A 17357-nucleotide genomic window follows, 5' to 3' on the forward strand; every position below is an offset into this window, starting at 1 on the left:
CGGATAATTCTGCTTGTTGGGCAGATGACTGCACTGTCGTAGTACGAGTCTGCCACATTTCATGTCCATTGTCTTGCCATACACAGGCACCCACAGATTTAGAGCCATCAGTGAACACAGTGAGGGCATCCCTAATAGGAGAAGAACTCACAGGAGTTGAAAAAAGAATGGGAACAGTCTTTAATATTTGTAATCGAGGATCTGGGGGAAGATGACAAGAAACATTACCATTCCAATCCTCTAAGGCATTTTGTAAAGCCTCTGAAGTTTGAAATAGGGATTCCCATTGACTAAGTTTAAAAGGCACATACAAAGTACTAAATTCTATACCAATAAGGGCTTTTGTGCGTCTTCTTCCTTTTTCTAAGAGGAGAGCCATTTGTAGGGCTTTGGTGGTGATTGAAGCCTTAGGAGTGTGTGCCAAGTGTATCCATTCCAAGATATACATTTTCTTTTCCCAGGACAATTGAAAAATAACAGCAGTCAAAAGTGAAGGAGTAGATAAAATGGCAAATAAAAGAGGCTCATCGGGCAACGCCCTATCAACCCACTTATGGGTGAGAGCAGTATTAACCATAGACAAAGCAACCTTTTGATCTTGGGTTAATACAACGGTATCTGATGGATGCTTGAGGCCTACCAAAGCAGAAAAAAGAGGGGATAAAACATGGGTAGAAAGGGATAAATAGGGTCTGGCCCAATTAATGGTTCCCAGATACTGCTGGAGTTGAACAAGAGTGGTTTTTTCTGGGAGATGTAATGTAGGGAGAACAGGCATGGCAGCAGATGCCATGAGCTTATGACCCAAATATTGCATAGGATACTGGGTTTGTACTTTGTCAGGGGCAACATGAAGACCTGATTGGGTGAGAACAGTGTACAGAAAAGAAAGAGTTTGAGAAACAGTACCTTTTGGACCATCAGCTGCTATTAAAATATCATCCATATAATGGTAGATCAAAAATGTGGGATTAGCATCTCGATAAGGTTGCAAGGCCTTATCAACAAAATATTGACACATTGTGGGTGAATTGATCATTCCCTGAGGGAGGGCCTTCCACTGATATCTAGTGGTTGGCCTTGAATTGTTAAATTGAGGAATGGTAAAAGCAAAAAGGATTCTATCAGCAGGAGCAAGAGGAATGGAAAAGAAACAATCTTTTAAATCTATTACAACCAGATCATAATTATGAGGGATTAAATTTGGATTTGGAAGGCCACATTGTAAAGGTCCCATAGGCTGAATTATAGAATTAATTTTTCTTAAATCCTGCAGGAGGCGATATTTCCCGCTTTTCTTTTTGATAACAAAGACAGGAGTGTTATAAGGGCTGGTAGAATGCTCAAGATGTCTCTCCTGCAGTTGTTGAGCCACCAGTTCTTGCAAAATCGTGACTTTTTCTTGGGATATAGGCCACTGATCTACCCACACGGGGGTGGAGGATTTCAAAGTGAGGGAAAGAGGGGAAAAAGACATACTGCAAGAGTTTCAAGGAATGGTCAGGATAGCATGAAGTTGAGATAACAAATCTCTTCCCCACAAATTAGTATGCAAAGGTAAAATAAAGGGACGGAGATAAGCAGTGACAGAGGAATGAGGAGTAGATGCAGTCAACCAAGAGGTGCTAACCTTAGCAGCCTGGGCACCTCCCACGCCTTGCACAGTAGACGCATCAGTGAGAGGCCATGAAGAGGGCCATTCAGATGTGCGAATGACTGAAACGTCAGCACCCGTGTCAATAAGCCCCGAAAAGGAGCGGCCGTTGAGAAGGATGGAAATTATTGGCTTGGCATTTTGCACAGGCTGTTGGAGAGCAAGAAGAGAGGGGTGATCAGGCGGAGGTAAAAGGATAAGGGTGGCAACAACAGTTTCAGCTTTTAAGGAAAAGCAACGATCTCCGATCGCGGCCAAAGAGATGTTTTTGAGAGAGTCCGAATTATATAGAAAAGGAGCGGCCACTACCCCTTCCAGGATAAGGGAGGAATTAGGAAACAACAAAACAGATACATCGGGCGGAAGCGGGGCTAAAAGAGACACTTTTAATGGCATTGTAAAAACAGAACCAGGATCATCATAAACAAAATCTTCAGAAAGGCGAACAGGGAAAACAAGGGAGGAGTCAGTGGCCAAAGTTTGCAAGTCAGCCTTTGAGGCGGGGCTAGCTGATTGCCCCCCCTCTAGTTTCCCGACCCATTGTTGTTAGTAGGTGCATTGCGACAATGCGCCGACCAGTGATAGCCGTTTCCACATTTTGGACAGGGGGTTTTTGGCTTAACATTTGGGTTAGGGGGAAAACCTTTTGATTTTCCACGAGGCGCCCCACCCCCGCCTGGCAAGCGACACTGATTTTTAAAATGACCAGGCTTGCCACAATTGAAACAGTTGCCATTACGAGCAACAGGAAAAACCTGAGAAGTTGGAGCAGGCGGAGACATAGTGGAAGTAATTGCAGCAGCCAAAGCCAACATTTTGTGAGAAGTTGTTCCAACCACACGACAGGCTTGCAAAAATTCAGCAAGAGTGACACCTGGTTTTCCACTCAAGGGTTGAATTACCCTTTTACAATCTTCATTAGCATTTTCAAAAGCCAATTTGATTAAAAGTTCTTCACGAGCAGCCTGATTTTGAATTTGTCGTTCCAAAGCTGTTTGGAGTCGACTTATAAAAGTAGCATAAGGCTCAGAAGGTTCCTGAATTACTTTTTAAAAAATTTGTGATGCGCGACCATCCGCGTCATCTACCTGTTTCAAGGCACCCATTGCACACAGGCGAATGATCGCGAAGGCTCGGCGCGGGCAATTTTGTTGTTGAGCCAGAGTGGTAAAAAGACCTGTGCCCTTAATGTGATCAGCCAAAACACCTTGAGGCAAGCCTCGCGTAATTTCAGCGTCCGCCAATTTATTATATTCAGAAACCCAGATGACAAACTGAGCAGGGGTTAGCAACATTGAAAACAAGGACTTCCAATCATAAAACAACATAACAATGTTAGTATCCATAAGTGAATCGAGCAACCCCATCACGTAAGGAGAATGGATGCCATAAGAAGTGACAGCTTCTTTTAAATTCTTTAACACACGCACGTTGATGTTTTCATGCATCGGCTGTCCCCCGGCTGGGTTGAGAGTCATAGGATAAGCCGAGACCGAGGGTTCCGTTTTTAAAGAAAAAGAGGAGGAGGCAACTAGAGCAGAAAAGGTTCCCGCAGCCGTATCCATATCCATGGAGGAGCAGACGGGAGCAGTGGGAAAAGAAGCAGTAGCCTCCGCAGGGGGAGCGGAGGAAGCCGCCGAGACTTCAGGAGCCTCATAGGGAGGAGGTGAAACCGTCTTTGGAGGTTCACCCGGAGTTGAAGAAGCGGAAGTATCTTCCGAAGGAGAGTTAGGATAGAGAGTTTGAAGTGTTGCCATGATAGCCCTCCAGGTCACTAAAATGTCTGATGGCGCTCGGGGAGCTTCGTGAAGAAATTTCCCCAAACGCGTCCAGGTAGCCTTCCTAAGGGTACCTTCCTCTGGATAAGCAGGACATTTCTCATGAACATAAGACAGAAATGAAGCAATAGATTTTTTAGAAAGGGGGTAAACAGTGGTGCCATTAACTTTTTGCAAACAATTAGCCGTCTTCACTAGAGTGAAAAGTTCGTCCTTATGCCCTGATGAAACTTTGGAACTCGAAGAGCCCATTACTTGCGCGTAGCCTCTTCCAGGCGAGAAGTAACAGGCGTGAAGGAGGTACACTTTTAGACAAAAGTCGTACCTTTGTGAACGCAGAAAGCCGAACTCCGGGCGAGCCCCCAGATGTCGCAGCGAGCCTGCAACACACTCGTTGTCCGAGGTTCTTCGGACTTTCCTTGTTGATAGCTCCCACAGGAGTGAATTTAGAGGGACCCTCGCAAGGGTGAGTTAGCCAATAAAGACACCACACAAGAAGTTTCTCGGAGTGAGAGAGCACGAAGTGCCCGGGGTGATGTTGTGTCCCCCGAACAGATCGCAGCAGACTCTTTTATTTAGCAGTTTCATTAGGGCAGGGGAAGGTACACGCATAAGAAAATAGCATATAGAAATCACAGAAAAGCATGACTCATCGCATACGTAACAGAAACTTAAAACTTAAAATACAAGAAAAGGAAACTTATCATAGAAACGAAACTTAACATTAGCAGAGAAACGAAACCTAAATAAAGCTGATAGATAGCTCTGCTACACACCAAATATTGAAACTAAACAGCATATACTTTTGTGGTTAAACAATTGTAACAAAATTTTCCTTATATATACATGGATAGGCAATACGTGGCAGTTCTAAGGAAACCATGAAAGGTTATGTTCTCTTGGCCTATTGTATTAATAACAAATGCTGAAGCCTGAACCAAACTTGTATCCATATGTACCAAACTTGTATCCATATGTACCAAACTTGTATCCATACACAAAGACGCCCCATGAGGCCAAAAACATGTATGTATGTATGTATGTATGTATGTATGTATGTATGTATGTATGTATATCAGTTGATGAGAATGTGAAAGTAGATAATTAAATAAATACTATTAATTTTGAATGTAATTTAAACAATGTTGGGAATTTAAAATGTTAATGCTTGGGGAAGGGGAATTCATGAGATACTTTCTGTGAAGAAAAAATAGGGTAAATAACTGGAAAAACTGGGGGAAAAGGTGAAATACAGGGCGTACAGTGATGTTAACTATGTGTAAAAATTGAATAAGAAATGATAAAGAAATGTAAAGAGAATAATAGTGTGAAAGTTGGAATAGCAAAGCTATAGTTAAAAATTGTTAATTTGTAAATATGAATTAATAGTAATTAGTTGAAGACAAAAAGAAAAGGGTATTTAGTAATGATATGTAAACTTAAATAAATTAATGGAAAAAGATAAAGGATTATACAAAAAGATGAATAGTGGTAAAAGTGGGAAGATTAGAATATATTGAAACTATGATTATAAATATGATGCATAAGATGTGACCCGGACCACACTCTGTCCATAAAGTATGTATGCTGAGGGGGGGGGGGGGGAATTGCAATAAAAAGAATTCTCTATAATGCTGAACATTTGGCTTCTCAGATCAAGCCACGGCATTGTAGTTGGTAAAAGTTAACAAGAAAAAAAAGGCCAGCAGGCTTCCCAGCACCATACAAGGCAGTTCCATGGATGTTGGTACATTGTTCAGGACCTGGCTTCATGCAGTCAATATTTTGACTGTAGCTCAAGTAAGTTCATTGGCCAAATTTGGTGGGAGAGAATTTCACTGAATGTAGTTCAAGATACTAGCTTTAACATGGCTCAAAGTGAATTTGTGCTACTAATGGAAAAACCTCAAACTGTTTTAGATTTTAAATCAACAGAATAGAATGAAATCTGCAGAGATAGATAACAGACATCTCAGAATGAATTTAAACATCCAGTTTCAGAAAAATATGTGGATAGTTAACCTTCCTAGATTTTTCTTTTTTTTAAAAAAACTGTAAGTATATAATTCACTTCTGTATATAGATAAAATTATGCACATAGTTTTCTTTTAGATAGATCTAAAACTGGTAATAAAAAAAAGAAATGTGAGTAGGGTTTTGGATGGTTTTGGACAGAATTAAAAGGCACCTGGCATTTTGGGGGGAAATGTAAATAATTTTTCAGTATTTGCCATTTTGCAGTGCTCCAAAATGTCAGATTATTCAAAGCTTCTTGTTCCATTTAGATACTCTGTATCTGCAGTTTTCACCCTTTTCCTTATTATGGGCCATGGCTTCACCATCAAAACTTTTGCAGACCATCATATAAGTGAGGGGTAGCTAATAGGCTACCCACAGACACCATGATTGCTCCAGAAAACATATTCAGCACCCTCCAATTTTTTTTATCAAGGCTAATATCATGATATTTTCAAATTTCGTAAACTGACAGTGTTATAATCTTAAATCTTGCAAGGAAAAACTGAATTTTTTTGAGATTTGGTTGCTTACTAAACTTTCATCTATAAAGAAGAGCAGTTAGTGAAATGGTCATTTCTCTGGACCAAAGCTGAAATGCAAATGAAATAGATGTCCTTTGTGTTCAAAATTGGGATTTTTATTTCTTCATTTAAATCATGGGTCGTCAACCTGGTCCCTACCACCCACTAATGGGCGTTTTGGGATTCCAGGTGGGCGGTGGGGATTTCGGAGGTCAAAACCTCCTTTTGTGCGAGTGGGCAGGCGAGCGCAAGCGCGTGCACAAACAAACACGTGGGAAGAGGAAGGGGAGGAAACTTCTCCGGTCGCGCCTGAGCTGGTGGAGCGCAGGCAAGCGCCATCCCATCGCCAGGGAAACAGTGAGTGAGGTGAATCATGTGGTTGCTCAGATTACACAGGCGCAGCCCGAGAAGACATTTCTGAGAAGAGAAACTTCTCCGGTCGGGGCTGAGCTGGTGAAGTGCTAGAAGGGGGTGGAGGGTGGGGGGAAGGAGCAGAAAAGACAAAAAGGAGAAAGAAAGGGAGAAAGAGGAGGTGGGGGATAGTGGGATCCTTGCTGCTTTCTGAGCTTGGGGGGGGGGAAGGAGCAGAAAAGACAAAAAGGAGAAAGAAAGGGAGAAAGAGGAGGTGGAGGATAGTGGGATCCTTGCTGCTTTCTGAGCTTGGGAGGGGGGGAGGAGCAGAAAAGACAAAAGGAGAAAGAAAGGGAGAAAGAGGAGGTGGGGGATAGTGGGATCCTTGCTGCTTTCTGAGCTTGGGGGGGGGAGGAGCAGAAAAGACAAAAAGGAGAAAGAAAGGGAGAAAGAGGAGGTGGGGGATAGTGGGATCCTTGCTGCTTTCTGAGCTTGGTGGTTTTCTTACAGACATTTCATTACCAAACTAGGTAACATCATCACTGCTAGAAGGGAGTGGGGTTGTGGGGAAAGGAGGAGGAGGAGAAGTCGAAGGACAAAACTGGTGGGCGGTAAGGAAATTTTTCCATCAAGAAAGATCCATTAGTGGTGGTAGGTAGAAAAAGGTTGACTACCACTGATTTAAATATTTGGTTATGGTTATGGGCAAAAAAGATTTGTCTAATTGTTTATATATCTATATCTATATATCTATATCTATCTATCTATCTATCTATCTATCTATCTATCTATCTATCTATCTATCTATCTATCTATCTATCTATCTATCTATCTATCATCTATCTATGCGAAAACACTCACGGAAGAGTCACGAAATCTCCAGAACCGTAAAGCCTACAAACTTGAAATTTGGTACGTATGTCCCTCTTGGCTAGTAGATGCTTGGTAATGAAGGTTTTTTTGAAAGGACAATCAGAGCATTAGTATTTCGTGTATTATTATTAACATGCTCTGATGCTAAGGAGTTAGACATTCTACTCCCACTTCCAACCTGAAAACCTGGACATGGCCAGCGAATGCCTCATCCAGCCTGCTGGCTGGGAGTTTGGAGAAGAGCCTGAGGGAGAGAAGGTGATAGATAGGTGGGGCTTCTGTGGGGCAAACCTGAGGGAGAGAAGGAGATAGGATAGGGGAAGATTCTGTGGGGTAAGCCTGAGGGAGAGAATGGGATAGGATAGGTGGGGCTTCTGTGGGGCAAGCCTGAGGGAGAGAAGGGGAGAGGATAGGGGAAGATTCTGTGGGGCAAGCCTGAGGGAGAGAAGGGGATAGGATAGGGGAGGTTTCTGTGGGGCAAGCCTGAGGGAGAGAAGGGGATAGGATAGGTGGGGCTTCTGTGGGGCAAGCCTGAGGGAGAGAAGGAGAGAGGATAAGGGAGGTTTCTGTAGGGCAAGCCTGAGGGAGAGAAGGTGATAAAATAGGAGAGGTTTCTGTGGGGCAAGCCTGAGGGGAGAAGGGAATGGAATAGGGGAGCTTTCTGTGGGGCCAGGCTGAGGGAGAGAAGGGGATAGAATAGGGGAGGGTTTGTGGGGCAAGCCTGAGGGAGAAAAGGGGAGAGGAGAGGTTGATGGTAACTACTCATTAATTTTCAAGCTGTAAGTGTCAATATATCAAGCCCGATCACATAGTTTCATAGCGGAGCATGGGTATTCAGCTAGTCAATAATATTAAAGTGAAAGCTAGTAAAATCTAGCAACACTTGAAACTTTAAGTTTCTAGCTCTTCAGTGATTGTAAAACTTTTCTACACAAATTAAAAAGTTTCCATACAGAAATGCTATTTAACTTACTTTAATTTTCAAAGGGGAAAGAGTGATACAGTATAAATATAATACAATATTAATATTGTATCCCTAAAAGAGATGATTTTCACTCATAGATTTCCTAATCAGAGTTCAAATATTATATTTCTTCTGCCTTCCTCGTTTGTCCTGCTCCAAATCAGCATAAGTAATTGATTGCTACCAAAGCTCTTCTCATTATTTTCTAATGGAAAATTGAGTTCATTTTGCCCTTCAGATAACAGGTTTTGAATAAACTCAAGGTGGATATAAGAGTGACATGGCAAGGCAAGGCAATGGAGAAACCACATTGTAGTATGGTTACAAAGCTGTAATAAAAAAAGCAAAGATAGTTCTGGAATAAGGATTCCTACCTCCAACAGTGGTTTGGAATACAAGACCATTAAGGTCTCTTCCAGCCCTATGATTATATGATATTCTCTTGTTTTCTCTATCTTATGTTAGCTGTTTAATTTTGTGTTATACATTGTAACCAGTCAAGTTTTGCTGCTATTTTAAATTAACCGGGTCTCTATGTATTCTAAAGAACCATTGTCCCTCTGTTCAGTTAAAAGATTTGACTATGGCTACTTTCCAGGGCTGTGACCATATGCTGAACCTGGGCGCACCCATGTAATTTCAGGAAAATTCTCCTTAGTTCAGATTAGATCTCTCTTTAATGAGCTTCCACCCATTGCTTCTTGTCCTGGTCTCAGGTGTTTTGGAGAATAAGTACACCCCCTCTTCCCTGTGAGAGGCTCTCAAGTACTGGAAGACAGCCATCATGTCATTCCAAATTCTTGTTTTCATTAAACTAGACATACCTAGTTTTCTTAATCATTCATCACAGGGCTTAGCCTCTAGAACCCTTATCATCATTGTTGCCCTTCTCTACATACTTTCTAGGATCTCAGCATCTTTTTTGTAGTATGGGAACCAGAGCTGGATGCAGTATTCTAGGTGTGGCCTCAGTAGTGCAATATAGAACAGGACTAACACTTCTTATAATTCTTATGCTATCCCTCTTTGATGCAGCCTACGACTACATTGACCTTTTTGGCAGCTGCAGTGTACTGCTGGCTCACACTTTAGTGATGTCCACTATGACACTAAGATCCCCCTCATGGTTACTGTTGCACCAGGTACTGCCTGTTCTATATCTGTGCATTTGATGTTTCCTGTCTAGGTGCAAGACCTTGCTTTTCTCACCATTGAATTACATCTTGTTGGATAGGGCATAATGCCCAATTCTGTCAAAATCCTTCTGAATCATGAGTCTATCTTCCAAAGTGTTGGAAATTCCCTCCGGTTTGGTGTCATCTGCAAATTTGATGAGTTCCCCTTCTATTCTCTCAAATAGGTCATTTATGAAATTTTGAAAAGCACTGGGCTAAGACGGAATCTTGAGGTATCCCACTGCATATTTCCCTCCATGAAGATGTAGTTCACATAGAGTGTAGTTGGTCAGCCAATTGTGAATCCATCTGGTGATGGTACTATCTATCCCACATTGGTCTACCTTATCAATTAGTAGGCTGTGGTCTACTTTGTCAAATGCTTTACTGAAGTCCTAGTAAACTATATCCCCAGTATTTCCAGATCAAGTAATTTAGTTACTTTATCAAAGAAGGAAATGAGGTTTGTCTGGCATGATCTGGTTTTAATGAACTCATTTGTTCATTTCTAAACATTCACAAATTGCTGCTTGATTATCTTTTCCAGGATTTCCTCAAGTATTGATGTCAAGATTGGTCTGTAGTTTCCTGGATCCACTTTTTATCTGTTCTTGAAGATTGGAACCACACCAGCATTTTCCCAGTCCTCTGGCAATTCCCCCATGTTCTAGGAGCTATGAAAGATTTTGTTCATGGGTTCCAAGATCATATCCACAAGCTTTTTCAGTACCCTGGGATATAAACCATCTGGTTCTGGTGATTTGATGTTGTCAAGTGGATAGGTGTTTTTAAATCAATTTTTTACCTATTTTGACATGCATCCTGTTCTATCTCCCACTGTGCTACTTTTGAAGAGTTCAGCTATTTTTTTTCTTTTTGCATAAACACAGATGTAAAGAAGGAATTAAACAACTTTTAATTCCTTCTCCAACTCCACTTTCTTTCTTTTGCTCATCATCATCTTGCCATAATCTCCCATTAGTGGAGTGTTCATTTCCTTGAGTTTTTTCTTGTTCTTTACATATTGAAAGAATCTTTGGGGGGGGGGTTATTTTTGAGCATTTGTTGCATATTTTAATTCATTCTGAGCCTTGCTGATTCTATTGTTGGTATTCTGTTTTAGTTAATATGCCCCTTTTTTCCATTTTTTATACTTGTCCTTGTCCCTCAGTTTGTCAGAAAGCTGGAGATCATTTCCAGTTCCTGTAGGTGACTGACGTGTTGTCCACTGCTCATCTTCCCGGTGGGCTCCTTTCAGGAGCACAGGGGGCCCTGGAGGGGTCTCCTGCCGCAGGGCGGCTTGCTGGAACCCCCCAGATTTGGCGACAGCTGGCGGGGGTGTTTCCAGCCTCACCCCAGGAGCCGGGGAGCAGAGGGGAGGCATGAAACAGCTGCCAGCTGTCTGCCCTTTTGCCGAATGGGCTCCGGGAGGAAGGAGTTAATCAAAGGAAGAGCGGCTGGAATGCCAGTGGGGGGAGATCCGTCCAAATCTCCTTAATCATCGTTAACGGATAAGCAGCAGACTATTGTAAGTTTCTGTTCAATCTATTTGAAACTGGAAGATTAGAGGGGGGTGTTTCTCTTTCTTTACCCCCCCCTCGGAGAAAGTGGCATTTGAACTATCTCTCTCTATATCGGAATGGAGAGAGAATAAAGGCTGACTTGCCACTTGTACTAACTGTGTGAGAAAGATCAATATCACAGCTGCAAGAGGGGATTGCTGAGCTGTTTTCTTAAAAGGAAAAAAACTTTATGGAAATCCTTGTTGTTCTACCTGCGAAAGGAGGAGCCAAGATGGTGCCCCTCCGTCTTCGTTTTTGTACTTATAAATGAAGCCTGCCTTTTGAAACTACCTTTGAAAAAAAAATATCTGGTATTGTTTTAATACCCCCTCTGAAGGTGCTCTGGACCTCTCCTGTTACGTGGTCTTCCTGATTAATTTTGATTTGGACTGGCACAGCTGCGCACTCCACTGACGCCATTCTCTTTGTAAAAGACTTATCATCCCTGAACTCATTTAAATGGGGCCCAAAATACCACCAATGGGCAAGTCACTCTCGGCTCCTGTTTCTGTCACATCCAGTCCAAACATGCAGCAGATGAAAATTACGTCATTGTTACAACAAGAAGGGACTGGAGAGAGCTCAAAAGAACTATCTGTTAACCAAATGTTTCAGGAAATTATGAGGGGTCAAAATGAGGTGAAAAAAGAGGCGACAGATCTCAAAGATGAACTCAGAGGTGTACAACATCATATAACAGAAAATAAACAAAGAATTGGGGTGTTGGAGGAAGGGGCAGCTGGATTGGGGGAGGAGGTTAAGGCAGTCCAGAAGGGAAATTTAGAATTGAAGCCCCAAGATTTCTGGGATGGTGTTTTCAAATGTATAAGATTGCAAGAAATTGGGGTGGAGGTGGCGTGTAAACCTGAACGCTTATTTGTCGTTTTAATTTCTTTTTACATTAAACAGTGCGTAGGAGAAACACACTTAGTTTCTCAGTGGTGCAATTTCTAGAATTTCTGAAGACTGAACAAGAGGGTGCACACTCATCAATTTAGCAAGAGAGATGCAATACATCCATTTGAGCTTCACATTCAGGAAGAAAGATTTTAGATGTTACTGTCAGTAGTTTTGGCTTGTCAAATTGTAAAAATAAGCAATTTGTGCACTTTAAAATTTGAGAAATTTGAGATCATTTCCAGTTCCTGTAGGTGACTGACGTGTTGTCCACTGCTCATCTTCCCGGTGGGCTCCTTTCAGGAGCACAGGGGGCCCTGGAGGGGTCTTCTGCCATAGGGCGGCTTGCTGGAATCCCCCAGACTCGGTGGCAGTCGGCGGGGGTGTTTTCAGCCTCACCCCAGGAACCAGGGAGCGGAGGGGGGGCATGAAAGAGCTGCCGGCTGTCTGCCCTTTTGCTGAATGGGCTCCGGGAGGAAAGAATTAAGCGAAAAAAGAGTGGCTGAAGTGCCGGCGGGGAGAGATCCACCCTAACCTCCTTGATCATCGTTAACAGATAAGCAGCAGACTATTGTAAGTTTTTGTTCAATCCATTTGAAACTGGAAGATTAGAGGGGGGTGTTTCTTTCTCTTTACCCCCCCCCCCTCAGACAAAGTGGCATTTGAACTATCTCTCTCTATATCGGAATGGAGAGACAATAAAGGCTGACTTGCCACTTGTACTAACTATCTGAGAATGATTGATATCACAACTGCAAGAGGTGATTCCTGAGCTGTTTTCTTAAAAGGAAAAAACTTTATGGAACTCCTTGTTCTTTTCCCTGCGAAATGAGGAGCCAAGATGGCACCCCTCCATCTCCATCTTTGTATTTATAAATGAAGCCTGCCTTTTGAAACTACCTTTGAAAAAAAAATCCTCTGGCAATTGTTTTAATACCCTCTCTGAAGGAGTTCTCGATCTCTCCTGTTACATGGACTTCCTGATTAATTTTGACTATTTACCTTTTCCTCTTTGTGGCGTACCCTTGTGCCTTGGAACTGTGAAGGAGAACTGACTTTCTTCTTTTGGATTTGCCTGCCGTCTTGGACCGGCACAGCTGCGTGTTCCCCTAACACCATTTTTTTGCAAAAGACTTATTACCCCTGAACGCAGATAAATGGGGCCCAAAAAACAACCAATGGGCAAGTCATTCTCCGCTCCAGCTTCTGCCACATCCAGTCCAAGTATGCAGCAGACGAAAATTACTTCATTGTTACAACAAGAAGGGACTGGAGAAAGCTCAAAAGAACTGTCTGTTAACCAAATGTTTCAGGAAATTATGAGGGGTCAAAATGAGGTGAAAAAAGAGGCGACAGATCTCAAAGATGAACTCAGAGGTGTACAACATCATATAACAGAAAATAAACAAAGAATTGGGGTGTTGGAGGAAGGGGCAGCTGGATTGGGGGAGGAGGTTAAGGCAGTCCAGAAGGGAAATTTAGAATTGGAAAATTTTATGGCAAAAATAGAACTTGAAAGAATGTCCTTTTTTCTCAGATTCCAGAACCTACCAGAGACAGAAAATGAAGATGTTAAGGATATTATGAGTACAATTTTAGCAGAATATATTAAGAGAAACAAAGAACAGTTGTGGTGGGATATGGATCTGGTTTACAGGATTAATTCAGCATATGCTAGAACACACAATGTTTCTTAGGAGTAAATGTATTTGAAATATTATGGTAATTGTTGATAAAGTAGAAAGTGACAAAGAAAGAGATGATTGAACACATGGCTGATATAATGTAAAACAAGACTGTGTTTATGCTTATCTTTTATACATTGTTTTTAACATTGTAAACATTGTGAGATTTGGAGGGATTTATTCCTCTAGCACAGGAGCTGCCAAAATTTTCTATGTACCTTTTTACCTTTCCCCATAAATGCTAAAAAAACAATAAAATTCTTTTTTAAAAAAAGTTTGTCAGAAAGCTCTGTGTGCACTATGCTAGTCTTGTCTGGTACCTTTTCTTTTTCTTTGGTACTGTTTTTGTTTGGACCTTTAGTATTTCATTTTTCAGATTTTCCCATGTGTCCTAAAGTGTTTTTCCCTCGAGGTTTTCCATCATGGAATACTTCCTAATCCTTCTCTTAGTTTGTTGAAGTCAAGCTCTCTTAAAGTCTAAAACGCTAGTTAAATTTTGTTCAGTTGCCTCTGCCTACATTACGGTGAATTCTAATATGGCATGATAACTCTCCCCCCATAACTTCCACTCCCTCAATTATTTCGTCCCTATTAGTTAGGATTAAGTCCATTAGAGCTGATCCTCTAGTTCTCATCTCCACCTTTTGGGAAACAAAGTTCTCAGCTGGCCATATCAGAGCCTATTTGATTTCCCTCTCGCTGCAGAATTTGTTTCCCAGTTGCTGTCATAGTAGTTAAAGTCCCTCATTTCTACAGTGGTGTGTTTCCTGCACACTGGCTAACTGATTGGCAAAGAGTTCATTTATTTCCTCCACTTAGTTGGGTGGTCTGCAGTACACTCCAATGGTAATGCCATTTATTTTTCCTCCGATATTTACCCAAATGTTTTCAAGAAGGCTTTCATCTCTTGTAATGTGCATTTCTGTTGATGTACACAATTATTTACATGTAATGCAATTCCTTCTCCCCTTTTTGAGATCATTCTGTTACTTCTGTACAATTTTTATTCTTCTAGCAGTATGTTCCAGTCATGGGTTTCATCCCACCAAATTTCAGTAAACAAGGGCTATCTATACAGACCTTCAATATGAATCTTAAATATAGAGTAGGATAATAAAGCTACATAGAGACCAACTTCTCTATTTCTGCTAGTGATTGTGCAGATTGCATAGCCTAAATATAGTAGGCCTAAGAGGTGGATGATACAACATAAGCTTACTTTTCTTGAGTTGCAACATGTACAGTTCCTATAATCTTCAGGACTGGTGATGGTGGATGGTGGATGGAAAAGAAGATATCTCCCACTCAAAGCAATGTACCCCACCACCACAACCACCATTTTGGGTGCTTCCTAGCATACCTTGTTTGAAAGGGGGAATGTAGGATATTGTGGCTAGCAGATGTGTTTCCAAATTCCAATGATCCTTGTGACCAGACTACACTCCTTTGACCATTAAAATCTTGTGAGGGTGGTATTGAAATACCGGAGAAACTTATATTCAGTCACTGACATTTGTTGCCAATAAATCATCATTAGATATTGGAATTAAAAAACATGTGGATTAACTTCCTGACTTTTATAGAAAAGTTGTCTCTGTTACTTCTCCCCATCGTCTGTTTCTGATGGTCATTTCCAAATCATTAACAAGCACTGTTATTACTTGTTATAACCCTTTCTCTTTGTAGTAAAACCTTATAATTTTCCTAAAAGAATCTTCACTAGAGAACATATTTAAGTTTGTAAAAGGCTATTTAAGGTAATTGTTAATTCCACCTAATGTCATTATTAAAGTAATATAATAACCAAGCCTTTCTTTTTTCCCCAGGAAAATATCTAGACTTCAGTTCAGTAAGGTGAAAGTTGAAGATGCAGGAGAATACGGTTGTGAAGCAGAGAATGTTCTGGGAACAGACATTGCCACAGGCAGTCTCATAGTCAGAGGTGGTAAGTTATAATATTGAATCAAAATAATATATTTAATTTCAACTGGCTTTTATAATTGATTGTAGAAGAAGAACCACATATAACAGTGATGGCTAACCTTTCCTGGACTGAGTGCCCAAAGCATGTGTGCACCCGAATACGTGCGTGTGTGCCCGAAACCCCAAAATGGAATGCGTGTGTGGCCGCCATGCATGCACCCTGCCCCCGCATATGCCCTGCCCCCGCATGCGCCCCCACCTTCGTCATGGTACATTTGCTCTCAAGGCAGCCCTTGCCTCCCGCCGCTTTGGGCTCGGAGCTGTAAGCCACGCCTGGGAAGCACTGCAGTGGAGAGAAGCGGACGGGTCTGATTCTCCGGCATCTCATCTCTTGCTGGGTCTTGCTGCCTGACTGTCAGGTTTTTAAAATGATTTTTCAACAGGAAATGGCAGGCAGCTACTTCCAGCCTTTGTTGATGCAGCTGGGCATGCATGCTTCAGTCACTCGGGGAAACTCACGATCAGGTTAGGCATGCAAGGTTCGGCAGGGACAGCTCCCTTTTCCCACTGCCCTAAACCTCTTAAAGCTATGGATGGGCACTGCTGGCCCATCCCCTTTTCCGATGTACTCTCCTCCTGGATCCCATTCCCACCCACCAGCCCTCGTGTTAGCAAGGCCAGCATCCAGTGCCTCTGCAGAGAGCAGGTTGCGCATCTTCCCAAGCAACTGAGGCATGCCCAGCACCAACAAGGCCTGGAAGAAGCTCCACAAGAGTAAGGCACCAGAGAATCAGGCCCAGCCACTTCTCCATCCCCCACCATCCCCCTTACCATCTCAGGCCAGGTGAGAGAGGAGGGCTAGGGGCATTTTTTTTCTCCTAACATTCTTTAACATTCCTTAGGATTCTGCTGTGCTGAACAAATATATATATTTGTTTTCGTAGATTTTCATGGGTGTAGGTATGCTGGTCTTGTTATATTAGGGTCTTTTCCCGTGTAAGATTGAAATTGTCTTGGCAATGTTTCGGCGAGATGGAAATAGAAGCAAACAACCAACTTACCTTTCTGAACGTCCTAATCTACAAAAAACCCAATGGCTCCCTAGGACACACCATCTACCGGAAAAAAACACACACCAGCCGCTACCTAAACGCACAATCCCATCACCCCCCTGCACCCCCCCTTAACTCTGTAGCCAAGACCCTCATCTCCAGAACCCAATGTCTAGCCGATAAAGACCACCTGAAAACTGAATTACACACTGTCACAAACGTATTAATCTCCAATGGATTCCAAAGAAAAACAATTACCAACCTAATCCAAAGGGAGACTCCCCCCAAAAACCGAGACACAGAACAGGACAATGGCATCGCCCTTCTCCCTTACATCAAAGGCACCACAGATAAAATCAGCAAAATTCTCCACAAACACAAATCCAGCTAGAAAACCAAGGAGTCTATGAAATGCCATGCAAAATCTGCCCTGCAACATACATAGGACAAACAAGCAGGAGAATAAATGCGCGCATCGCAGAACACAAGAACACAGTAAGAAAAAAAGCTACAGGACATGCAATTAATTTTGAAGGAACCAGGTTAATCTCCAAAACTGAACACTTCAACAAGAGAATAATTATGGAAGCTATCGAAATAGAGAAACACCCCCACAACATGAATAAATGTGACGATACCTCCCGCCTACCAGACATCTGGAAACCAGCCCTGGTAAACAAACGAGTCCCACCCACCACCCAGGCCGTTACAACACAAAACAACAATGGACCCACAGCCAGCACCAATCAGCACCAGTCTACCAATCATGATACAGCCACACATCCAATCAATCCACTTACTGAAACAAAAGCAGCACACTCCCCCCCCCCAAGATTTATAGAAAGACGGCAGCTCCGGCCACGCTTTAAACGAAAGACACCAGCCTGAGGATATACATATATA

The 17357-nt window shown here is 42.2% G+C and overlaps 1 protein-coding gene across 2 annotated transcripts in view; it reads left to right on the forward strand.

Annotated features, from left to right (window-relative positions):
• NRG2 (neuregulin 2) overlaps nt 1–17357 on the forward strand; it is a 221745-nt gene that overhangs the window by 138986 nt on the left and 65402 nt on the right. For both annotated transcript variants that reach the window (XM_081951371.1, XM_081951372.1), the window contains one exon: nt 15306–15424. In XM_081951371.1, coding sequence (XP_081807497.1) covers nt 15306–15424 — 119 coding nt within the window. The remainder of the gene's footprint in view (nt 1–15305; nt 15425–17357) is intronic.

Source organism: Natrix helvetica (genome assembly GCF_964273705.1).
Source record: "Natrix helvetica genome assembly, chromosome: 4".
Lineage (NCBI taxonomy): Eukaryota > Metazoa > Chordata > Lepidosauria > Squamata > Natricidae > Natrix > Natrix helvetica.